The sequence below is a fragment of the Zootoca vivipara genome, chromosome 6 (assembly GCF_963506605.1).
Source record: "Zootoca vivipara chromosome 6, rZooViv1.1, whole genome shotgun sequence".
Taxonomy (NCBI): domain Eukaryota; kingdom Metazoa; phylum Chordata; class Lepidosauria; order Squamata; family Lacertidae; genus Zootoca; species Zootoca vivipara.
The window spans coordinates 50,450,674-50,477,239 of NC_083281.1; the positions used below are offsets into that span (position 1 = coordinate 50,450,674).

General features: G+C 44.9%; 1 protein-coding gene across 1 annotated transcript; it reads right to left on the bottom strand.

Moving 5' to 3' along the window:
• Positions 1-9,446: 9,446 nt before the first annotated feature.
• Positions 9,447-21,989, bottom strand: LOC118085942 (protein phosphatase 1 regulatory subunit 3E-like). Its single transcript, XM_060275962.1, has one exon. It carries the CDS (start codon positions 21,469-21,471, stop codon positions 20,392-20,394), a length of 1,080 nt encoding a protein of 359 aa, XP_060131945.1. The 5' UTR covers positions 21,472-21,989; the 3' UTR covers positions 9,447-20,391.
• Positions 21,990-26,566: the final 4,577 nt, after the last annotated feature.

Genomic DNA, 26,566 nt, shown 5'->3' on the forward strand with positions numbered 1-26,566 from the left:
GATGTTTGTACTTTTCCATTTACCCGCAATTAATATTCTGGCTGCTGATGAGGCATACATAAATATATTCACCTTTTCATTGGCAATCTCGTTGTTCTGAATACCTAGTAGGTACATTTCTGCCTTTTTGGGGAAAGATGTTTTTAATAATTTTTTAACCTCTTCATGAATTAATTCCCAAAAATTCTTGATTATAGGGCAGGACCACCATACATGAAAAAAGCTGCCCACTGCATTGCTGCATCTCCAGCATTTATTGCTGCAGGAGTTATTGATTATCGCCAATTTGCTGGGTACCATGTACCAGGCAGGCAAAGTTGAGTCAGGTCTCCTACCCACTTTTCACACTGCACTCCAAGGGTTTGTCTGAGCACGCTGACCCTTCCCAGCTGCCCAGCTTTAGTTCCGGTTCTGTCGAGACTCATCGCCTGAGTTTGCAATAAGAAGGAACGATATAAATAGCATTCCAGTCAATATAATAATCAGCACATCCATATCAACAAAATATTGAAGGCATAACGTAACATGTTAATAGAAAATGCAGAAACAGTTCAAAAACATTTTGGTTTTTGAAATATAATAGCAATAATTTTAAAATGATAGACATAACATTTTTTTTAACCTACCATGTCTAGTAACAACTGCCATTATAGTAAAGCTTTAGTTTTGGGATGTCCTCCAGGGCTTCACACAAGACACATTTCGTGTGATTGGTTGAACACTAACTCTGGTCATGTAAAAAGTGCTGTTAAAATGAGATAAATTACAGGCTGAAATGAGGGATAAACCTGGCTCTTACTAACTATGGGTATAAAACTGAGGGAGAAGGGGAGTAATCTTAATTATAGTTTGACATACAGTACTCTCAATTTTTATATTTTCCAATCTTGACCGTATTTGAGTACCTGCTTATCCATTCCTCTGCCTGCCCCAAAAGGCTGTGTTTCCACTGCGGAGGATGCTTACCTGGGAGAAATTGCTGCAGTAAATGCCCTAGAGTTGGCAGCACAGGTGTAGTAGAGAAAACCTTCTGGGACTGTCAACAGACTGCAAGAAATTAGCCTGGGTCTTCTGTTCCAACAAAAACAGCAAACCTCTGCTTGTAGTCTGTATCTTGCCGAGTACAAAGCTTCCCTTTCTGCTCTCGAGATCCCAGTGGGTTTCCCGTGGCTTCCATGTGGTCCCTGGACTGTAGGAGTTTCAAAATAGCAGTAGAGGCATTGGTTTTGTAATGTTTCTGAGCTCCCGCTTGCCTCTGTGACTCCAAACAGGAAGGCACATGCTCTGTGAACGTGGATGCAGGCAGCACAGCTGCCAGAGAAACGTGGGCTAACAGGAGACAAGGCATCGTCCTTTGCCTCTGGGAGAAGTGCAAAAAGCGAGTGCTGTGTTAAGATTTTAAAAAGGAGGGAGAGGTAGCACAGCCCTGAACTCCTTGTAGCATCTACTAGTAAGATCACATAACATTGGCATAGCTGCCAAGTTATCCCTTTTTTTCAGGGATTTTCCATTATGCTGAATAGGCTTCCTCGCGAGAAAAGGGAAAACTTGGCAGCTATGAACATTGGTCCAGCTGGGTGAGGCCAAAGGTCCATCTATATCATGTGATCCTTGACACAAATTTCACACACATCATGGTCAAAACTTTAAAGGGCTGCAAGCTTGTGTGCAAAAATAAAATAAAAAAACTGTCCTCCCCTCCCTGCACACAGCAAACTTAGCATGCCCAGACAGTTGGGTTTGGCCACTTGCCCTGATGTGCTAGGTATCCATGTAGGTGTTCTCCCCACTACCACCAATGGCAGATAATAGAGGCATCAAATACTACAGTAAAGTCATACCTAAACAAAGGTGTCACAGATGATTCATGATTGTATCTCTGTCACTTAATATTGTATTCTTTAAAAGGAGCCATGGAAGGGAGGAGTGAGTTTGTTTGGAGCAGTAGCCATAGCAGAAGGAGTGTTTAACCTTCCCCAGGACCACATCACGTTGGCCAAACTACTTTACGTTAAACTGAGCCTTATTGAACCTGGTGCTCTTCTCTCATCAGCTCCAGACAGTATGACGGGAATTGTAGTAAAAAAATGTGTCGTCCAAAACCTGACAGCTGTAGTCCATGCATCGGTAACCTTGAGGCTGGATTACTGCAATGCACTCTGCGTGGGGCTGCCCTTGGACCTGTTTTGGAAACTCCAGCTGGTATTGAATGTGGCTGTAAGATTGCTGAGGGTTGCATCTGGCTGACAACAGGTGACACTGTTGTTAAAGCATCTGCACTGGCAGCCCATCTACTACTGACAGGTCCAAGGTCCTTGTATTTAGAAAGCTTAGGTCCAGGGTACCACAGGAACCCTTGATCACTGAGATCATCCGCAGGAGCGTCATTGGTGTGTGTTCATTTGACAACAAGAAGCCAAGCCTTTAGTCATCGGCCCAGTCCTGTGGAATACTCTGCAAACAGAGGTTCAGCAGATACCTTCTGTTTCAACTTTTCAGCTCCTGCTGAAAACTTTTCTATTTTGCCAGGCTTATGCAGGCAATTAAGAGCACATTTTTCCACAATAGCTAGCTTGATTTCTGATTCTATGTTTTGAAATATGTTTTTATTGCATTGTTTTATGTACAATTGTTGTAAACTGTTCTATTGTGGGTTTTTTTTAAAATGAATATGGACATACAGTAAAGGTAAAGGGACCCCTGACAGTTAGGTCCAGTCGCGGACGACTCTGGGGTTGTGGCGCTCATCTCGCTTTACTGGCCGAGGCAGCCGGCGTTTGTCCGCAGACAGCTTCTGGGTCATGTGGCCAGCATGGTGAACCAGAGCAGGGCACGGAAACGCCGTTTACCTTCCCGCCAGAGAGGTACCTATTTATCTACTTGCACTTTGATGTGCTTTTGAACTGCTAGGTTGGCAGGAGCTGGGACCGAGCAATGGGAGCTCACCCCGTCGCAGGGATTCGAACTACCGACCTTCTGATCGGCAAGCCCTAGACTCAGTGGTTTAGACCACAGCGCCACCTGCGTACCTGAACATTGGCATATAAATAAAATAAATAATAAAACAACTTGAGGACACCAAGTTAGGGGAAGGCTGTAAATGTGACCACACTTTCTCTCTCCCCTTTCCCCACTCAAGGGCAACCTGGGGTGAGGTGGGGAGGCTCATTACGATCAGCATCAGCTTTGTGCCATGCAATCCTGCGGGGGGGGGGGGGTGTTCACCAGCAAAGTTTGCTGCAGGAAGGAAGCCAGTGTAGTGTAGTGGTTAGAATATGGTTACCGGATTTTTTTCAAGGAATCCAGAGACACTTAAACATTTTTTTCAAGAAGAGGGTTTTTTGGGGGGGGGGAGATCGAGTAAAGGCGCTCGCTGGTCTTGGGAAAACATACATTAAAACACACACACAAGGCTTTGTCTCCATCTCGCAACACAGCACAGCTCTTTTCTAGGCCTCTCCTCCTCTTCTTCACCGCTTCAGCGCCTCACTCGCTCTCCCCAACTCGGGTGCACAGAGCCCGCAGCAGAAGAGCGCTGAGGGAGGTTCTGCGTGATTTCAAGGCGAGCGTTGATTGAGGAAGTGAGCCAGAAGGAAGTTCTCTGGCTTGCACCTCAGTTTAAATAGCCCCCCCCCAGCCAGCGGATTGGCTGGCTGGAACTCTGATGTAGCCGGCACCTCTGGTGCTGTTCGCTGCCATGGCACCCGCCATGTTGCCTCGCCGGAAGTCCCCAGGCATAAATCAGGGGACATTAATTAAAATCCGGGGACATTCCGGGAACAGATTTTGTCCAGGGACAAATTGGTGAATCCGGGGACGTCTGATAACCCTAGGTTAGAATGCAGGACTAAAACCTTGGAGACCAGGGCTCAAATCCCTACTCAGCTAGGAAGCTTGTTGGGTGACCTTGGTCCAGTCGCTGCCTCTCAGCCTAACCCGCCTCACAGGACAGGGTTCTTGTGGGAATTAAACAAGGGAGAGAACCAGATATTCCACCTTGAGCTCCTTGGAGAAAAAGGTGGAGTATAAATGCAATAAATGTGTCGCAATACTGTTGAAAGCTACTTTAAAAAGACAACGGGTATGTTAAATCGCTCATTTAATTCTTTCTCACACAAACTGAACTGCTGTTAGCCCTGCTGGGGCATGATATATATGTCTTTCTTCCAGCAAGTTTAGTAGTTCTAGGGCACAGATTTTAGCAGGTTGAGGCATCAACCTCTCCTTGCCCCCAGCACTGCTGCTCCAACTGAGAGCATCCACAGAAGAAAGGAGTCAGGAGATCCAGAATGGACCTTCCATCTTTTGGAGGGTTCCCACGGCGTTCCTTTGTGCTTCCCTTTATTACAGGAAAACAGAAGTTAAAAAGAGCAGCTCAGGATTGGCGTATGTGAAGCCCCCCCAAAACCACTCAGATGTGACAAATTCTATGGATGGTTGTTGTCTTTATGGTGACATTTATGGCTTGCATTTATATATATATACCGTATATATAAAACCCAATAACAACCCTGTAACGAAACGTCTTTTCTTTCTACCCCTATGTTTTCCTCCTTTATGGTTTTTGACTTGGGCCTTTTTAAAAACGAGGCTGCATTTAAAATTTTAAATGTAAATTGTATTTTAACCTGTACTTTAACTAATTGTTTTTTCTTTCTTTATGTCTTATTGTAATTTTACTGGTGTCAGCTGCCCTGAGCCCCGTTTCGACTGGGGAGGGCGGGTTATAAATAAAATATTGTTATTATTATTAATTGTTATTATTATCATCCATTTCACATCTGTTTTGGTGCACTGGGGACCATTTTTGAGGCTAGACCAATGTTCAGTCAAAGTGGGAAATTGCCAGTTTCATTTCACAGTGCATACCAACTACAGGACTTGTGCTTCATTAGGCCATATTTTATTTAAGAGCTTCACTGGGCTGCAAGCTAGACGATGCCTTTTAAAGTTCCTGCTCCAGGAGTCCTTGCTGCTGCTTAAAGCACAGGCTTTGAAAGAAGGGGTCTTCCTTGGCCCAAACATTTCATTCACAAATGACATTTGACTGAAGACAACTATTTAAGAGACCTGCCTTCAAGGGAATAGCAGTAACCTCCACTCCTCTTGCTTTACTTAAAAAATATGAGAGATGATTAACTAAAAGAAGGAGGGCACTGAAGTTCTCTGAATAAGATCTGATATTATTAGTAGCTCACGTCTTTCATCCTCCGCCCCCCAAAAGGCTTTGAGAGGGAAGAATTGTGTTAAAGCAATTAAGTAAAAGGACACCATAATTAAAGTCATTGGAGCTCAATCACAGAGCTTTTCCTATTACAAACCAGGACTAAAAAGGCATGGATACTTCTTTTAAAGATGACCGGGGGGGGGGGAGGAGACCATGTGGGGAGGGAAGGTGTGTCACCCTTATCCCCAAAAATGTACCTAGTGCTATTCTGCTTCAGACCATGGGAAGGGGGGAAGGGGGGGCAGGCGGAAGAAGGCTGGCATTGCACTCTCTGGGTGATGAAGTTGAATGCTCAGGGGAAGAAAAACAAGAAAGATTCCCAAGTATTTGACTTCAACATTCAAGGCTGGCAATCTATTTGGAAGTGGGGGGGGGCAGCACTTTGGCGCTTCCACAACAACAGCTGTGCTTACGTTTCTGTTCATTTTACTGCTTTAATACATTCGATTCCCCCCCCCCCGCATTGTTTTTGCTGATTTAGCTGTTTTTATTGTTAGCTGCCCTGAGAGAGAGAGAGGAAAACACTGAAAGGCAAGATGTAAGCTAGCATAAGAAGAGCCCTGCTGGATCCGGCCAAAGGCCTTTCTAGCCCAGCATTCTGTTCTCACAGTGGCCAAGCAGATGTCAGTGGGAAGCCCCCCCCCCAGGACCCTCCTCTCACTTGTGATTCCCAGCACGGGAGGGAAGGCAGAACACAAGCATCATGGCTAGCAGCCACTGGTTGCCTTTCCCTCAGGGAATTTGTTTGATCCTCTTTTGAAGCTATCCAAGATGATGCCCATCACGAGGCCTTGCTTTTTTATATAAATGGACAGTCTCTGTGACAGGGCAACCTGAGAGGTAGTGTGTGACTAACCCAGAATCAGCCAATGAGCTTCACAGCTGTATGCAGGTCTCTTCTCAGTGTGGTAGGATCCAGATGTTTGGGGCTACAATTCCCATCTTCTGCCCCAGTCAGTGCATTGGGGAAGACTGCTCTGGTTCCAGTCTCAAAGTACATATATCAAAAAGGACAGTCCCTCCCTGGTAGGAAAATAATAATAATAATAATAATAATAATAATAATAATAATAATTTATTATTTATACCCCGCCCATCTGGCTGGGTTTCCCCTGCCACTCTGGGCGGCTTCCAACAAACATTAAAATACATCAAATATCACAGATTAAAAACTTCCCTAAACAGGGCTGCCTTTAGGTATTTTCTAAATGTCAGGTAGTTGTTTATCTCTCTGACCTCTGACGGGAGGGTGTTCCACAGGGCGGGCGCCACTACCGAGACGGCCCTCTGCCTGGTTTCCTGTAGCTTTGCTTCTCGCAGTGAGGGAACCGCCAGAAGGCCCTCGGCGCTGGATCTCAGTGTCGAGGCAGAACGATGGGGGCTCCTTCAGGTATACTGGACCGAGGCCATTTAAGGCTTTAAAGGTCAGCACCAACACTTTGAATTGTGCTCGGAAACGTACTGGGAGCCAATGTAGGTCTTTCAAGACCGGTGTTATGTGGTCTCGGCAGCCGCTCCCAGTCACCAGTCTAGCTGCCACATTCTGGATTAGTTGTAGTTTCCGGGTCACCTTCAAAGGTACCCCCACATAGGCCCAGGAGGTAGGGGGTGGAAGAAGGAGGAGGCCTGTCATCATCGTTCCCCTGCCTCCTTCAAGCGAATAATATTGCCATCATTTTTATGAGGCATTAAAAAAACAGGCGAGGATAACAGATGCTGTTATGGGTTTGTGCAATTTGATTACCGCTTTGCCTGAAGTGCCGCCTGACAGGAGTCAATGATTTGACAGAAATACCCTTAATGTTCCTTTAGTGGCAGTCAGTGCTCTCATGAATAAGCAAAGTGTGGCATCCGAGACCAGCATTTTGCAAGGCTGCAAGAGAAAAACAGGCAGGGCTTGTTTTGGTTTTGCACATTGAATTTTGGGGACAGAAAGACCCGAAAGAGGTTTAGTTTGGCTGAAGCCAAAGCTCTGTGAGGTGAAATGGATCTCCCACTCTCTGGGGATCTGCTGCTTCACTGTAGGCATCCCTTGCTCCCAATATAATCTACTTGTCTATTTAGTAAACAAAGTTATGAAAGATGGTGTTGAAGCTCTACAGAAGTCTTCGCCAACCTGGTGCCCTCCCACCAGACGGAATGTGCTGGCTAGGGCTGATGGGAGTGGTAGTCCAAAGGATCTTGAGGGCACCAGGTTGGCGAAGGCTGCTGTAAGACTACAGTGGGGAAACTCCAGGCCTGCAGATGTTGTTGGACCACAGGTCTCAACAGCCCCAGTCGGCATTTACAGTCATACCTCGGGTTGCGTCTGCTGTGGGTTGCGTTTTTCTGGGTTGCGAACGCGGCGGACCCAGAAGTGTTTGCAAACGGCACCCCAGAACAGATTGGGTCCGCAACCCAAGGTACCACTGTATTCAAGACATTTATATACCACTAAATTAATCTAAATGGTGTATCTTAAAACAACCCACAAAAATTGGGACAATTTTTTTTCTCATAAAGGCAATTGTCAGGGAATGATAGGATTACAGTCAAACAACATCTGGAAGGCCATAGGTTCCTCATCCCTGTTCTAAAGATGTCTCAAGCCCTCTCTGCTACCCAGAGAAAAATGCTGCACAGAAAATAAAACCCTCTCTACACAAAAATTGTGAAATGGCACTCCTGAAAGGACAGGAGGGTGCATTTGAACTCCTTCACGTGACACGGAGCTGGCATGAAGAGACATTTTTCAGTTAAAACTGACATACTATCTCCCTTGGAAGACAATAACAGAGTGAAACAGTCCAATCCTATGCATGCTTCCTCTGAAGTAAATCCTGCTGGAATCAATGGGCATTAGCCACAGATAATTGTACATAAGATTGCAGTTGAAGTCATATTATTTACAACAGCCTTCAACTAGCCTGGTGCTGTCCATATGTTTTGGACTACAGTTCCCCTAAATCCTTGGCTAGTGGTGATGCTGGGTGAGGCTGATTATAGCTATTGTCCAAAATGTCTGGAGGGCATGAGGTTGTATCATGCCATCAAGGACTACCAAAATAGAAAGCATGCAACAAGAGACATAATCTCAAGCATTTTCAAGATTCAGATTTTACTTAGGTGTGAAAACACACACAGAGAGAGAGTTAATCTCGACAATTTTTAAACATCAAATGAAAACTGGTTTTAAAAATGTCAAAGGAATAGGATCGTTCAACTTCATCTTAAAGTTTTTGCTTCCGGCAAAATTCAGTGGCAACTACTTCCTAATCTACTGAATGCATCTGGGTCAGGATTGTAAGAGCAGGAGGGTTGAATAAGTACTGGTAACCTCAACATGCATTTGCAGAACAAGCACATTAGGAAAAAGTGGCACCTTAAATGCCATTTATTATTATGGCATATGCCAATGTGGGTTCAAGTCTTCTTCGTCAGACTCAAGTAGACTCCAGCCCATGAAAACTTATGCCATAATAACATTTCAATTTTTTTTTGGTCTGCTGCAAAAAAACTTAACGCGAGTACCCCTTTGGGATGAAAAAAAGAAGTCTTTAAACAGCATTGTATCATGTCAGCATAGCCTATGTTAAGTCAACGAATACGGAAACATATACAATGTTCTGTTTTAAAAGGAATGGGGTGAGGAAGGGTCTTGATAGGAGCATAAAATATGTCTGGTATACACTGCAAAAGCCAGCTCTGAACACGGAATTTGCATAAAGGGTATCAGGATGAAAGCAGGTGGCAATGTGGTTATATAGCACTGAACTAGTGAAGCAGATCTCTCTCTCTCTCTCTCTCTCTCTCTCTCTCTCTCTCTCTCTCTCTCTCTCTCTCTCTCTCTTGTGTGTGTGTGTGAGAGAGAGAGAGAGAGAGAGAGAGATCCTCAAAGCAAAGCACCTTGGGAAGCCTCCATTTTATTACTGCAGAGAATGAGTCAGGAATTTTATAGGCTACTGCAGTTGCTTGTTAAATCTCTGCATCTGCCATTGTTGCCTTAACCGCAGCACACAATGGCAAAAATTGTACTTGGGGAAAGGAGGAGCAATGGAAAGTGCTCTGATCTCACCTTTGGAGAAAGGGAAGCCTAAACAACAGTGATGGTGCTGCCCCCCCCTCACTGCACCCCACACATAGCCTACACCTATGGGAACTCTTACCATTACAGCTCAATTCATACATCACATCAAATCATGCTTAAGGAATCTTAACTATGTTAAGAGTGATGCAATGAACTGACAAAGCGTATTTGCACACAGATGTATTTGCAAATTAGGGAGGGTTTGCAAAGTGGTGGGTATTCATTGTGGTTTGGTGGGGAATACGCATGAGTGGTCACAGCTGTTGGTTCTGCTTCCAGAGCCCACCATACCTACAGACCACAAATGGAATATTTAAAGGAGAAGAAAAAACCTGCCCTCATAGTTGCCCTGGGAGAGCAATTTTCCGGATGATGCTGTGGTTGGGAAAGGATAGCCCTCCTCTCTCCCTGTGTTGAGGATATAATTAAGACCAAATGGAGATAATTAAGCGTAACATATAGTTTCACCCTTAGACAGACATCAGACTAGAACCAATTGCCAGACACAGCACACTACTGGTCTTCAGTGAGTGGGATATACATTCAGCCTCCGGGGCTGAGGTTCCCCACCCCTGCTTTAGAAATTCTGACCAAGAGAATCTCTGCCTTCCACCTAGAAAGTTTTTGCATGGATACTTTAGCGAGAAAGGCTAAATATAGATGTTACCCATGAACGCAGAACGCCTACAGAACAGATATTTTCTCAGGATCACACTCCCATTTTGCACCATTCAAGTTTAATGACAATTAGTAACGACACATTTATAAACTCTACTTTTCACCATAATAGTACAACCAGTGACTGGCTAATGCTTTAGGTAGACAAGATATGTAATGTTGTCATAAGGCAAGATATATTACATTTGTATTCACTGGCTTCAGAAAGAGAAGAAGGCATTAATATCAAATGACATGAAGTATTTCTTTTTTTTACCAAAATAATACCAGTAATCAGAAAAAAACTACAAACCAAACAACATCTCAAGTACAAACATTTCAGAATTCAAATACTAGTTCGCGTCCAGCAGTTAATACATAACTTTGAAGAAAGTCAAGATGTGTGGAAATAAATAACAAAAAAAGTTATACTATCACAACAGGAACATGTTGCTAAATAAGGACTCTTCTCCAAGAGCATAACCCACCCAGAGGTTTTTCTGTGCAAATCCTGCTGAAATAGTAGCTGCAGGACTGAACCTGCTCCTGTACACACTTACCTGGGAGTAAGCCCCAGAGGACCCACTCTTGAGTAGACCTGCACACGATTTCAGTGCTATGATGACTAGTGAGATAACTACTTTAAACTAGGCTAGTTTGGCTTCAAAAAGCAGAATGTTGTCCTCAACCCCAGAACTGAATTACTGTGTTTATGTAAATAAAACAAAGCTTTCCGGTCCAATCCTATGGATGAACATTCAGAATGACATCCCACTTACTTCACCAGAACTTATAGCTGCTGTGGGCATGGGACTGGATCAGAAAAATTCACAGGGCAACCTTATACCTGTGTACCCATAAGGAAGCCCCTTTGAGTCCAATGAGGCTTGCCTGCAGCCAGGTAATTGAGTACAGGATCACAACCTTAGCTTTGTCTGTCAAATACACTTTTGTAACCTTGGGATAGGCTTGCATGACTTAGCCTGTGAGGCTGGAGTAAAAAAGAACAAAACCTATTTGTCCGATATAAAAGTGTTCAATATTAAAATTATTAATTTTAGTCATTGCTACAACAGTGGATGATTGCCAGATTATTTTTGTCTAGCATTAGCACTATCCACGGTACACACAAACACACACACACACACAGGGTATAATAGGACTATAAATCCATATTATCAAAAAGGCAACAATGCATTTTGCATTGTAGAAAGGATCTCATTTAACTTTCCTGGAAAAATAACAATCAGTTTTCTACAGCACCCTACTGGTGCCTGCTTGAGTGTTAAGACTAATTGCGCTGCTATTAATCTTTCTGAACCCTTTGCTGTAGGGAATCACAACACAGAAACACTTAACCCCTTGTCAACTTCAATAAAATAAATTTAAAATGTAAGTTCAACAACAGAACTTGCTGTACAATTGTACGCATGTTTACTTAGGAGGGTGTCTCCCTGAATTCAATAGAACCAAGTATACATGGACAGAGCTGTAGTCTTAAAAGTGCTTAATTGCAATAGGGTCATGTCCTTTTCAAGTTCTCTCTCTCTCTCTCTCTCTCTCTCTCTCTTAATAAAAAAAAACTGAAACATAGAAGGTGAATAGATTATTGCATAGAAAAATATGTTTTCATTTTTAGAAATGGTATGTTTTGTGGGACTGTGTTTAACTAGAACAAAGGCCAAGCATTCTAAAGTTGCACAAATCACGTTTAAATGGAGAAAGGGGTACCTATGCTCTTTGGAACTGCTAGTGTACATACCATATTTCTAAGAACATTTACTCTTTTTGCATGCTAACTTTTAGTCAGTGACAAGACAATGCTAATGTTTTATGGTTTTGTGTAATGAACTCTTTACAGAAAGTTAAGCTAATCACTAAAGAAATATCCCCCCCAAAGGGCTACAAAGGACAAGATCACAGCTACCACACTTGCAATGGGCTTTGTGACAAATGGACTTGCGATTCAGCCTTTCCCACGACACACAGGGTGCACACAAGACACACTTACGACAAAAGTTTATTCAAGTTTTGCATAAGAGCCGTGCATATCAATGAAAAATGTAAAAGCAAATTCCTTCAGAGAAGAACTTCCTCTTTGTGTGAATGCTAAAAAATGTGCAAGAGAAATAATAGCCATCCAGGAGTGCCAATGCAGCGTAAGATTAACACACATTTGTAAAATAAACTCTGCACAGAATCAACCCCATAAAAACCGAGATTTGATTACACATGTGTGTGTGTGTAAAATTACATCTGCATAAGAGTTGTGCAAATATATATTATGCTATGATCTATGGTCATATTATTATTTTTTATGCTCAGTATATGAATGTGGTTTATAGAGATGCACAAAAAGACATTTCTCACTGCTACATCTTTCACTACAATAAAAGCAAAAGTTTAAAAGCCCATTGGGCTTTTGAAAACACTGGCTCAAATGTCCAAAGGACATTGTTCTGACAGCAGGATGGGGGGAAATGCTAGACCAATTTCTGTGTTTATGATATAAACTCCTCCTGAAGCCATAAAACATATTCTTTAAGAATTAAGAAAAGCATTTAAGGACCACATCCGATGTTGTAGTGATTATCCTTGGAAGGCACCTAAACAATCTGAATTCACTGCGGGTTGACTTCTTTTACGAGGATATAGATTTTGCAGATTTTTGCCTGCCAGCCTCATCAACCCATGCTTCAGCTGGCTGATAAAAGAACAATCTTATGCATGAACAAACATTTGTTCATGTGGTAGTTTATGAGCAAAAGCAACTGGGTAGCTCCCTTTTCGATAAACAGCATAGGGGTGCAAGAGCAGGAGCTCTCAAATCACTTTTACATAGCTAAGAGAAGCTCATGTTAAACAGCATAATTTATATAGGGAGGTAGAGAGGGGGCACTCTACATTTTAATCACTCTTTTAAAAGCAATGCTCATGGGTTGACAATACATTTAGTTTAAAAAGGAGCAGCTAAAATCTTTACCTGAGTGCTGTATTTGTTGAGAGCGTTACTAAAGGTTTTCTATACGGATGAAAGAAACCACGTGAAATATTGCACATTTCAATAAAACATGGCACATTTCATAAAGCTACATCATTATGTTGGCAGTAAGCTTATGAACACAAAAGCTAAACTACAAAGCATCTACAACGAGGAAACGCACACACTTCGGCTACCTGATAAACCCATGGATTTCAAACATCCCACCTTCAATATGGCACATCTCGCAACCGTCTATCACAGAGCCCCCACTTGGCTACAAAAGGATTCTGGAACATTCTCTAGGGCACTCACACATTCAGTCGTCGCCAGCAGTGGTGCAGTTAGGTAATTTCAGACTCTGGACTTAATGGAAGTCCACTATAGAAGGAAAGTGCATTACTTCACACTGTGGTGAGCCAATTGCACCTGCAGTTTGAGACCTCAAAATCCTGCCCTGACAGCTCTCTCCTAGCCAGATATTTTGGCCCTCAACTTCTGCCCCTCATGGGCTGAGCAACATACCCAGCATTCCTCAGAGGCTCTACGCTGTGTGAGTGAAGATTAGTCATGGTGAACAAGCTGTCTTTATCTGGGAAGCTTGCCTGCTATTGCTTCCTCTTCACTGAGGAACCCCATATAAGCTTCCAAGGAAGCTAAAGGGTTTCACAGATTCAAACCACTGCTCAACCTTCTGCTTTTGGAGGAAGACATTCTAATGCTATGAGGAAAGGATGATTGGAGTGCGCTGGTTTGTGTAAAGATTAAGACAGATACAGCAGACAGTTTCTCTAAAAATATATTGCATTTAAAAACACTCATGTTTCCTCCCAGGGGAAAAATATATAGATCTATTTAATATATATATATATATATATATATATATTAGACTCTACCTTGGCAATATACAGCTTTATAGCTTTGCTTTATGAGATTACTGTACACATTTGGTTCACATGAATCACTGGCTCGTACCTGGGTCCACAGAAGTTACAGTCAATGAAACCAGGTTTAAGTGTAGCTCCTTGAAAAGCTGTCAATATACAGAAAAGTGCTGCTTGTGTAGGTAACACCACTGAGTTCTAGCTCATTTATCTATCACAGTGCTAGGCAGCAACCTCTTGTAAGCATTTGACTACATACAGACTGTAGCGATATACATACACACAAACACACACAGAATTTGTTTTTAAAAGTGCTCCTTGTCAGTGTTACAGGGTTCTTAGCAGTGCTTAAAAGAAACTATTTTACTAATGCTCTGTATACAAATAATAGATCGTTTCACTGATACAATATATGTTAAGTACAGTATTAATGTTGCCGGCCACCTTTGGTCTCCTTGTCTGGAAAGTAAAGGACAGATCTGCAGCAGTTCCCTGCCTGCTGCCCTGAACTTGAAGGTATACAGACGGTAGCTAGCAGTTACTTTTAGTCGTTTTCCATATATTCTCTTGGAAAACTGCTGGTTGCAATTTACATGCTGGGAACCCGATCCTGAAAATGTTTGCATGTAGGCTTAAAAATATAAGCATGGGCTCAGAGCATGTTCGAGTATGAAACCAGTCCTACCAGCTCACTTACTAAAAAAAAAAATTGCTGGGAGATCAGGAGACCCAATCCAGATTAAGTAACCTAAGTGGTCTGAGGACTCTTTCTGGAAGAAAAAGGGGAGGGGAGGAAAAGCACTGCCACCTCCTCTGAATACAGTTAGCACACAAGTTTAAAGCATGTGCTGGACCAAAAGTCAAGTATCTCAAAAGAATATTTGTTTCTAGGCTTGCTCCACGTATTAGCATGCACACATAAGCCCACTGACATTTGGAAAGCCACTGTAAGCATCGGGGAGATACTGATACTTCAAGTACACAAGCAGCGGGACTCTCAAATAGTGCAACCCTTCCGCCCCCTTCCTAGTGTTGCTCCTGAGCCTTCAGAGTTCAGAGAAATTAAGCAGTCAAGCTGTACCTCTCATTGCATCAGGATAGGATATCACTGGGCATTTACAGTACTAGTGCCCGTGTCCCAGTGGAAGGCCCAGCCTCTGAATCCTCCTTGCTGTTAGTGAGGGAGCTGGCACTGACTAGAGCAAAGGGAATGAACAGGAACTCCTGCATGCCCCTTCCAATATGGTATACACTGGGTCCAGAGGGAGCTGCAACTGAATGGGCAGAGCGATTGCGGTGAAGAAGTGGAGAAGGGGGCTCACTAAGAATATCTAGTTCAACTGCCCCCCCCCCCAACCTCCAAACCCCTCAGAAACAGACTGCTGCCATGCCAGGAACTGTACCACTTGCTTAATTTCTTATTGGTGTTAAAGGCACAGGCACAAAACAAAAATAGGCGACAATGCTGCTGCAAGGATACCCTTTAGAAACACAGAATTTAATACAGCGGCATGAAGCATAATTGTTATTTGCTGGGCATTAACTGACTGGTGCAGTGCTGCGATTTTGCATTCAGTCTTCCTGCCCAAAGCAACAGCTGTGAGAACGGCTGTTTTTCAAAACAGCTCCAAAGATGCAGCCGAGCTCAGACTACTATATTTTGCCTTTACAAGTTGCTTTATATCCCTCTCATAACTGCAAATTATTCGTACCATGTGTAGTATTTACTGCTTAAAAGCTTACATTAAGCCAAAAGCCCTCCCTTCCTAAGAACATTGGTCCTGATATGAAGAGGCATATCAGCAGTCAAAGGTGAGTTTCAAAAATAGCAGCATTAGGAATATTTACAAACTTATTTATTATTATAGCCTAGGAGCATAGGAAGCTGCCTTAGGCTGAGTCAGGTCACTAGTTCATCCAGCCCACGACTGTCCACAATGACCAGCAGTTGCTCTCCAGGGTTTCACACAAGGGTCCCAGCCCTTCCTGAAAATGCTGTGGATTGAACTAGAGACCTTCTGCATGCTAAGCAGATGCTCTGCCACTGAGCTAACACAGCAGCCTGCTGAGTGCTTGACTTTTTCTGCAGTTCAGGGCAAGCAGCAAGATTGGTTAGCATCTCTTGGGCTGCTGCACCAACAGAAGTGGTGCCGACTTGGTCAAAGGCCAAACAACTCTCCCTTCCATGAGGAATAGCTAGTGAGTTGCACTGAATAAGGGCTGAAGAAGTTCCAAGGAGAAAAGAAAGGAGATGGCTTGCAAAAATAAATAAATCCATTAAAATATACCATTAAGTTTGCTCTCTTGTCTTTAGGTGCAAAGAAGTGACCTAAACATAAATAAATAAACACAAAAAGACCCAGGCTACAATCTGCGGGAGAGTTCAGCCCCGCTGAAATGTCTCCTGCATCTCTGAGGAGTGCAACAGGAAAATTCCTCAGTGGATTATTCTCCCTCTTGACAGCTTCAATGGCCCAGGCTCTATGTGTGGATATATTTTGTGCCCATCCATTGTGGGAGGGATTTTGATAAGGGAATAAAGTCAACACAACCAATGTCCATTGCAGCTAAGCCAATGGATTTAAAGTGAGCTTTAGTTCTCACTTAAATTTATCCACCATCTTGCAACACACCTGAATAACAATCAAGATAAGGCCTCTTTTCTCCAGAAAAGCACACATGATTCACCCCAAGCAAGAAATCTCACTTGAGTCAACAGGATTACAATGCATCACATCCCTGATAAGATATAGGGCAGGGGTGGCCAGATGTTACTGACCTCTCTCTTCCATCAACCACAGCCAACATGGCCAATAGTCAAGGCTGAAGGGTGTTGAAGTTCAACACCATCTGGAGGGCCAAAGGTTCCCCATAAAAGAAACATCTGTTCCCCATAAAAGAAACATCTGCACCACCTCTGTACTATACTGGGGGGACACACACTGAAAATTTAGCATTTCTTCTATGTGTCCTTCCACACATAACTAAAAACAAAGAAAGAGTCTGATTCTAATTTCTAGAGGGGAACAGGGTACAGCTAGAGTATCTGGTATCTGATGGGAAAGCCCTTGTCTAAAGAAAATTCTGATTCAATTCCTTTTCACTCTGTTTTCCAAGACTTTTTCATGTATCCACATAACTCGGACCTGTGGTTTGAGTGTTATACTCCCCTATCCAGTTCACAAGTAACACAAAAACATGGCTTTAGCACTATGTGGAAGAAATTCCATGAGCCCAAGTGAAATATTGGGTCTGTGCACTCTCCCCTAGGGATGAGCAAGTATGTCGATAGTGCTTTCTTTCAATCTCCTGCTATACTGCATTCTATGTTATTTTCATTAACAGATGCACTATACCCTAGTATGTGCATGTTTGTTCACCTTACTTGTCTGGGGAACTGTTCTGCAAAATTCATTGAAGTGTGAATTTCAAAGGATGGCTGCATTTCGGTTCGCAGATTGTTGTGGAAAGTACAGATGAGGTATGTTCATCTTGAAATGGATTTTGTCCTCATCCTACTCTTCCACCATGTCTCTTCTTCTCCCACACAGGTGGGGGAATTTTGCTGAGTCTTGTTTTGCCTCCATAGAATCTCAGTTCAGTGTTATGTACAAACCAGGGACCATGCTTTACAACAAATGATAGAAAGTTAAACAAGCAAGTTTCATAACCAATATCCTTGGTTGGTACATAAAGATAAGCCAATGTTTTGTTTGTTTGTTTTTTAAAAGCAAATCTAAACTTGATAGAACTGCTCCTTCCAACTGCAGGGGTGGAAGATAGGGGAAGGGAAAGTGCATGAGCATGCTGCTTCACTCTGGCTCATAGAGACTCATATCCATGTAGCACTAAATCATGGTTTAGTGTTATGTGTGGACACAGCCATTGTTTCCCATTCAACTTAAACATGGCTATACTGCATGCATTTCATGATAATAGTGGTTCACAGCACACAGAAGCTTCAGCAGTGACAGAATAACTCAAATACATATTTACAGGAATACCAGTGGCTCACCAAGAGTGCACATTTTGATGAAGCCAAAGACCGATGCACACGCAAAGAGAACACCTAGGTTTCAGTGGACTTTTAATATGTTGATCCGGAAAGCAAGGCTGGAAAAAAATATTTCAAAATCGTAAGCAGTTACCCAAACTGTTAGGTGCCAGTCCTGAGAGAGCTCAGGAAAACATTCAGTTCCCAGGGTGCCAGCATCAGATTCCTGTGGACAAGTGTTCAAGCTAAGAGGAAGCCATAACACCATCGGCTGGGTACAGGATTTGTACATGAATCTCTAGTCATTTGGAATCAGCAGAACAATTGTTGGAGCACACATGCTTTCATTTTCAAATTCTTGGCCTAAGTCTGCATGCACACTGACTCGAGAGTAAGCCAAAATGCCTTCAGAACACATATACTTAGGTCCAGGTTGCAAGTACAGCCAAAAAGCAGGTTAGGCTCTATGCTTTTTTCACCATTTCCCTTGGGTGTCGTATCCTTTCTGATGCAGAACACTTGTTTGCTTTTTCAGGCACAATTGGGACAATCTCAGGTAGCCCTAAGCACTTAGAAATTTGAAATAATTATTCAGCCATCTGCAGCACCAGTGCCTCAAAATTTGATTCCAGCACCTAAAAATGGTAACACACTTAGGAATTGGAAATAGTTTTCCAGTTCTGCGCCGAACACCTAGTCAAAAATAGTATCAAGCCACTGGTTTACACATCTTGTCACTCTGTTACAGTCTGGTGTAATATCCTAGTTTGTTATACTACAAGCAGCTGTTTCATAACAACTGAGGGAAAAAAGGAGGAAGCTTACAATGATAAGAAATCGTTGCCCTAGCAAGTTATTACAACACTACTTTCCCGTACTTTGCCTGCAAGTTGTTCCTCTGACAGAAGCTTGAAACAGCTCCTCCCCTCCCCTTCCCCCAATACATTTCTCAAAATATAAAATATAAACCATCTGTATTTAACCTGGAAACACACAATTTCAAAAATATCATCTGGTGGAGTATATAAATAAGGGAACATCTTACAATTCAAGACACAGCAAGTGAAGAACAGCAGAGGAGAAGGTACCCGCATGAGAACAGGAGACAAGGTTTCGTGGTCCAGACCAGCTTGAGGAAGAGAAGACTGTGGGGCTTGAGTAAGTCTTCCCTGATCTAGAAAGAAACTTCACTGCATAACCTCTCAAAAGCAGACACTTACAAAACCCTCAGTGGAACTGAGAGAGCAGCGCTGTGCTCTGCTGAATTCTAGACATGAACAGACCACATCCCAAGAGACTGGGCTTTCTGTGCAGATTCTTCTCACATCATGGTGAACTGAAACCACCCAGACCTAAACACATTTAACTAGGCAATAAAAGTGGACGGGCAGATCATGTGTCGTCCCCCCCAACCTCCCAGCAGCTTGAGCCTGGCTCACCCCTTCTCCCCCATTCAAGATGCAGACAAATCAATTGTACTGATTCAGTAATCTGCATTGCCCTTTCCCACTGCTTCAGGCAGGCTACCTGCCATCTTTTGAAAGATACTGCTTGCACATTGATTAGCTTAAATGTATATTCACTCCCTCTTTCCTCTTTTTAAAAAGAGATTTGTTTCTTTTTCTTGCTGAAAACCTATTCCAGGGAAAAGGGGAAATGTGGGCTAGTGATGTCACTTAGCCTTCAGCCAATCAGCACTGTGCACAGCCAGCTCTTGCTGCAAATTGCAGGCTGGTTCTCCCTGATCCGGATATGGGAGAAGATTCTACACTTAAGCAAAATGCAGTGAGGGAGAGTTTCTACAGCGAGTTCTCTGTTTATGGTATAATGTATGTCACCTACTCCTCACTGAGGAAGTTAACCTGTGTCTGGGCTGGACAGCCTCAAACTGCGGGAATGTCTCATATGATGGAGTGTCTTTTTAAAATCCCCACACACAGAAAACTAGCATGTGGGAGTGCGTTGTATTATAACCTTCCCTCTGACATGCCAATTTTCATGCTGGAGGGGTTTCTTATTTCTAAAAGAGGAGCATTCCATCAGGCCTGCCTTCATTGCAGTACTAGGTGTTACTATACCCAGAGATTGCTCTGCCTGAGTACTAAGCTGGAGTTGTCATGGTGCTTACCTACCGTTAAATCTCTAATTAGAACCGCAAGCCTCCTTGTCAAGAGAGATTTGATCAAGGCTGGTTGGAGGGCAACTTAAAGGTGGTTGGAGATGGATAAAGTAAGCCACAAACAAACAAAGCTATTACCTATTGCAATCCAATGGAGGTTAATTTGGGAAGGGGACTTTTGGACTCTGTTTTCCACATCCACTGGCCATAAGGAAAGATGAGCATAACAGAGAAGAGCCACCCCACGGCTCAGCCTTTAACGACGGATCATTTTCCTCCTCGGTCCTCACAGTCCTCACGTCCGACCATGCGCCCTATCCTAAAAGAAACTCTCCTGTATGTCGCCATATCTGTCGAGGGAAAGGAGCCTGCGGCTCTCCGCCGCCGGATCCCGGTAGAGGGCTCTGGCCAAGGTGGAGAGGAGGCCCCTCGAGCCGTCGCGGAACCTAGGCGCGCCTCATTCCTCAGATGAAGTGGATCCAGGCGCCGCCGCCCGGTTCGTGGCCCGAGGCGGCCGGCGGCCTCTGCCTGGCGCGCAGCCGGTAGTTGTGGCCGTCGTTGTTGTCCCAGTACTCAGCGTCGGCCACGCGGTAGCGAACGGCGAACTCCAGCAGCGTGGTGCCCGCGCCCACGGGCAGGTGGAAGGCGAAGCGGTCGCTGAGGCCGTTGGGCGGCGGCGGCAGGTAGGCGGCGGGCATCTCGTTGCAGCTGGCCCAGCGGTTGAGCGTGTAGCGCACAGACACGCTCTTCTCGAAGGCCACGTTGAGGACGCGCACGGCGCCGCGCAGCCCCGACGCCTCGGGGCGCACCCACTCCAGCTTCACCTTGTGCTGCCGGACGCGTTCGCCGAAACCCGCGCTGGCGCCCGGCTGCGGTGGGAAGAGGGGCTCCAGCACGGGCGCCGGAGGCCCGAAGAGCACCGGCTCCAGCTCGCCCAGCGACGGCGGCTTGCGCGTCTTGAGCAGGTCGGCGGCGCGCGGCAGTGGGAAAGGCGAGGCGGCCAGCGGCGCCGCCGGCGGCACACGGGGCACGTCGGCCTGGCAGAAGTGGCGCACGGCAATGAGTTCCAGGCCCAGCGAGTCGGCGAAGCGCACCGTTTTGCGGCGAGACGGGCTCTGCTGCAGGGCCGGCCGTAAGCCCCGCTCGCCCGGCGTGGGCAGAGACTTGGCTCGGCGCCGGAGGGTCGGGCTGGGAGGCACCGACGGCAGCGTGGGCTCCCGGCCGCGGGAAGACGGCGACGCGGGCGGAGGGGAGGTCGGCGGCGACGGGGAGCGAGGAGGGGGCAGCGGGTGCGGCTTCTGGGCAACAGCCGCTGCCACCGCCTCTCGGGTCACCGGCGGGGAGGGCGGCGGCGGCGAGGAGCACGGCGGTGGAGACGACGACGACAGCGGCCCCTCGACGGTCTCGGGCTCCGGGCTGCAGCCCCCCTTGCATTGGTCGGCTAGGCTGCCGTAGAGGCAGGCGCTGCAGCTGAAGTTGCGCGGGAGGTAGAGGCGCGGCGGCGGCGTGGGCACCGACGTGTGCACGGAGCCGGCCTTCTCCATGGCGGCGGCAGTGGCGGGACGCTCTCCTCGGAGGGGGCTGTCGGGCAGGAGCCTCCGTTGACGAAGCCGGCGGCGGCTACAGCCGGATCTCCGGCGGCGCCATGGCGCGCCTGGGCACCTTTCCCGCTACCTCGGGGCTGGGCGGCCGCCGCTGGTCTGCTTGGCTCAGCTCACCTTGGCCGGCTTGCAGACGCGACGGGTCACGATGCAGCTAGGAGCCCAGCGCAGCGCCTTTCCTCTCGCTTGGTGCTGGGAAGACGTTCCTCTCGTTTCCGGCTGCGGGAACAACCGAGCGCGCACGTCGCTGCTGTGACCGTGAGTTGCCCGCTGAGCTCCGTGTCTGGCGGCGGCGGCGGCCCTACTCCCGCAGACCCCGGCACTATGGAGGGGGAGACCACCGTGACGCGCCGCGGCTCCCTGGCTGCTGCTGACGTCGTGGAGTCATGCAGCAGCAACAGCAGCAAAATATACGCATCCCGGGCCTCGTGTCATCTTTCCAATTCATCACCGCTCTGCTCTCCGCCCCTTCATCTCTGCCTCACCCGCCCGCTCCTCTTCCCCCGTCGCCTCCCTCCTTGTCATCTCGGCTCACGATCAACCCCCCCCCCCCGCAAACTGTGACGATTGTGCCACCCGCGACCGCCTTCCTTCCTCTTCTTCTTCCCCCTCACCCCCCCCCCCGTGTCCTTAAGTACTTGATCCCAAAGCAAAGGGAGGGGGCGGCGGGAGGGATTCCCCCGGAGAAGCCTCCCTCCCCGCTCCAGTCTGTTACCGGAATAGCAGAATCAAAGGCTCCCTCCCTGGGAAGCATAAGACCGCGGCGGAGAGGAGATGCAGCAGGCTTGCGCGCCGGATCTGGCAGTGTAGATTTAAAAAGGAGGAAATCCAGTTTAATCCCATGTAATGCATTTTCAATAAATCGGCCACGCTCTGGAGTGCAGAGCTGCTCAGTCACGGTCAAGAACAAAAAGGTACTCATTAGGCGCCGAATGAGCTTGATTGGTTCCATTTTCTTGAAAGAAAGTTAATTATGGTTTTAATAAGGAAGATCAGGGGAGGGAAATAATGTGAGCAGAAGGAATTTTGTCACCTGTTAAATATTTCTCGGTTAAATATAATGCAGCCTCCATGTTTTGATTTGTGAAGGAGATTTATAAATAACAGGGAGAAACTAATCCTGTATTACAGGAGCATGGGAGCAACTAAGGGACTTGTGCTTGACTAAGCATAGGAAAGACCAAGCATCACTGCCATTTTGATGTATCTCTGAGTTAAGATTGTTGTAGTTTCTACCTGGACCCTTAATCTAGCAAAAAAAAATTAAACAGGATTCAGGCAAAGGACTCTGGAGGTGACTAGAGCAGCAATAATTATGGAAGAGAGAGAGGTGACAACAAAGGAATTCCATATTAAAATCTTCTATACTAGTGCAAATAACAGCAAACCAAAATATCACTAAGTAGTTTTCTTATCCGTCATTCCTGATCTCTTTAATGCAGGTACCAGAGGCAGATTTAGGGGTGCATGATCAGTTTGGTCACACTGGGTGTGGAGCCTTGGGAACGCCACAAATATGCTTTAGGATGGAGTACGGGATGTCAAATTTTGGCATCGCACAAAAACCTATAAAGGTTTAGCTGAGTCCTGTGTTCAGAGCCTTCAATTACCTGAAGTTTACGCTGGTCATCTTCCAGGAGGGAAGAAGGAAAGATGGATGATTTTAGGCTGATCCATGTCTGCTATATTCATCAGCAGGGAAAATTTAGAAATGAGAAGTAACTTTTTTGTTTATTTTAATACAATTTCATGTTCTATATATTCTATATATTTTGTTAATAAAACAAACCTTTGTTTAAAGTACAGCTTGTGTGGTTTGATCAACGGGGATTCTGCACAACCTATATTATCTCACCCCACACCTTGGGCCTTTTAACCGTGGTAGAGTTGGACTGCTTGCTCTTTATTCAGCAGGCGATTTAGCTAACTCTCCAATATGGTGGTTTTTAAGCTGCTTGTGGAGAAGCTATCTGTGGAAATGCTATCTGGAAAATCTCTGCACTTTTTGTAAAAAGGGTCATCCTTTCAGTGCTCAGGAGAGCAATTTGTACACCACGTACAAATAAATCATATGCTCTTAGGATTATTAGATGCCTGTGATAGCTCATGTAAAATTATGCATCCTCAGATAAAAAAACAGCCAGCAGATTTTATCTGAAAACTCCTTTATGCCCACATACTTTGACAGAAATAGCAGTGTTCCTTGGGGACTTCTCATTCTAAGCAAGCCATGCTTGCTGAAAGTGTGGAATCCATTACATCGTATCTGGCAAAGGATTTTGCATCCTAAGGTGCCAAACATCAATACAATAGCTAATTAAACTAATTGGGTTTTTGTAAACAATTGGTTATCCTTATTCAAACACTGAGAAACATGGTCAATTTTTAATGAATTTCAGATCACTTACAAAGCTGCTATCTTGTGTAAACCACTAAACTCTAATGTTAGTGTTTGTGTCAGAAGAGGAATTGCAAGATATGTAGAAAAGAAGCAGTTTTTCAGCAAATTTAGAGCATGTTAAAAATATTTCAGAATTAGTTAATAAAGTCTCTCTTACTTTCCCTGTAACTTGGATAAATATAGGAGAGAGGACTAAGGTAAAGGTAAAGGGACCCCTGACCATTAGGGTCAAGTCACGGACGACTCTGGGGTTGCGGCGCTCATCTCGCTTTACTGGCCATAGGAGCCGTTGTACAGCTTCCGGGTCACGTGGCCAGCATGACTAAGCCGCTTCTGGCGACCCTGAGCAGCGCATGGAAATGCCATTTATCTTCCTGCCAGAGCGGTACCTATTTATCTACTTGCACTTTGTGCTTTTGAACTGCTAGGTTGGCAGGAGCTGGGACCGAGCAACGGGAGCTCACCCCGTCGTGGGGATTAGAACCGCTGACCTTCTGATCGGCAAGCCCTAGGCTCTGTGGTTTAATTATGTTTTTCCTTCTGTATTTTTTTTTGGGGGGGAGGGATGTTGCCAAATTTCTGTGACAAAGATTCTCTTTTCAGCTTTTGTATCTATCTGTTTCGGAAAGTAGTTTTTCCATTCATCTGTTCTCTATGCATTTGGACACCTTTTAAACCATCATTACCAAATTTGGCATGATGATGTCTGAGATCAAGGAGCAGATTTTGTTCTTTGTTTGGGTATGATTGGATGCCATTTTGATTCAAGATGATGGACTGAATGTTCCTAACCATTGCTTTAAACTACTGATTTCAAAACTCCACTGATTTTTTTAGTTTCTCAGAATTCTTGAGCAATGTCAGATACACGGTTGCCAAACCTCTATAGCTGGAGAAATAATTTAGCAAAGGTAATCTCTGTGTATAACTATTTGACACACACACAAACACACACATTTAGAACACTTCTATATTTCTTTTACAAAGTTTGAGATGACTTCCAATAAAATAACACAATATTAACAAAACATAATTTAAAATTACATAAACGTCAACAGCTAAAAGCAGTGTGTTCTGTAGCAGTGCTCTTGCAGAATCAGAAATGCCCACTTTGTCAGAGACTTTTGGAAAAGAGCTGGGTTTCATGGCCTTTCTGAAAGACAATCACAAGAACTGTGTGACTTCAGACTTCAGGGTAGTGATTCTATAACTTCAATGGCCGTGAAGTCCCCGCTCTCTGTCCCCGCTTACTTCATGTGGGCACGAGGAGCTAGGGCCCTCATGTAGAAAATGGACTTTTTTTTTTTGCAGGATGGGTGGGTAGAAAGCATAGTTTCTTTGTGAGACAAACGTTAGTGTAGCAGAGAAAGCAGTCTGCAGTAGATTACATTTGTTGTGTTTTGGTCTGACACCCGCTCCCATGGAGCAAGGCAGGTTGCAGGACCACTGATAGACCTGAGTCGGTGACTTGTTCTGAATTTCTGACAGAAGCTGAGAACAGACTGGGGCCTTCTAAGCCTCTGCCTCCAGACTACCTTTTCTAGTCTTTGCCCAATTTTAGTGGCTTCAGATTCTTAAAGGACCAACCCTCTATTCTGAAGAGGCACTGCTCCACCCTTCCATCGCCTTCTGCCTGGTGAGCACCCTGTCCTGCTGGAGCATTGAGGTACTGTGTGAGCCACTTGGTTCCCCAGGCTGAAGGGAAGGTGCCTGCTAGAATCCTGCCTCAACACCTAATGTCTCTGATGGTTTTGGATGTTCTTCTGAAGGTTCCTATCTGGCTTCCTTGGGTGCAGTGGTCTCCTGACCTCCAGTCAGAGCCTTCAACTTGGTTGGTCTCCTCAGCTGATGCCTCAGCAGCCTCTGACACTTGTGTCTGGATTGCTGCTGGATTCAAGGGTTGTGACAAACTTAAATTCCAAGTTTCTGAAAGAACGTATCACCCTGCCTGTGCACAAATATCTCTAGTGGAAGTCCTGGTAGTAATCCCTACACCCAGTGAGATCCATGGGGTGGGGACAAAGTGTGCTTTCTTAGTGCTGGCTCCCTACCTCTGGAATGACCTCTCTTCTGAACTGCATCTCACCATGACATTGCTCTTGCTTTTTCGTTGGGTGAAGATGCATCTCTTTGCTCAGGCTTTTGGAGAAGGGTGAGGTACACTGGAATGGATTTTTAAAAAATGCTGCTGTTTTGTTTACACATAATTTATGTTGGCTTCTTTAAATATTATTGTTTTACTTCTGGTTTCAATTGTATGCACTTCCACCCTGCAACCTTTGGATGAAGGGCATACTATAAAAATGATAAATAAATAATAAACAACTACAATACATTCTTTGTTTTGAGAATATCTTTAGCTCAGGGGAATATGAAGGCACTTCTTTCAGAATTTCCTGAGTCACTGTGTTTTTCACTGCAGTCATGTGCTCATGCCCTTAGTGTGATGATTATCATTTTCTGCAAGGGCTTGTACCTGCTTAAACAGACATGCAGAATTTATAAAAGAAAAATCTACAGATGAGCCAAGGAGGTTTAAATGGTCTCACTTCACTTTTGATTATGTCACACTGCTTTGATTAAAACAAGGAACACCCTTTCTGCTGTGTAAATAACAGTCATGTTATGATTCACTTA

What these genes read in the sequence shown, in the direction of transcription:
- LOC118085942 (XM_060275962.1), bottom strand. Translation starts at nt 21,471, where the DNA reads ATGGAGAAGGCCGGCTCCGTGCACACGTCGGTGCCCACGCCGCCGCCG.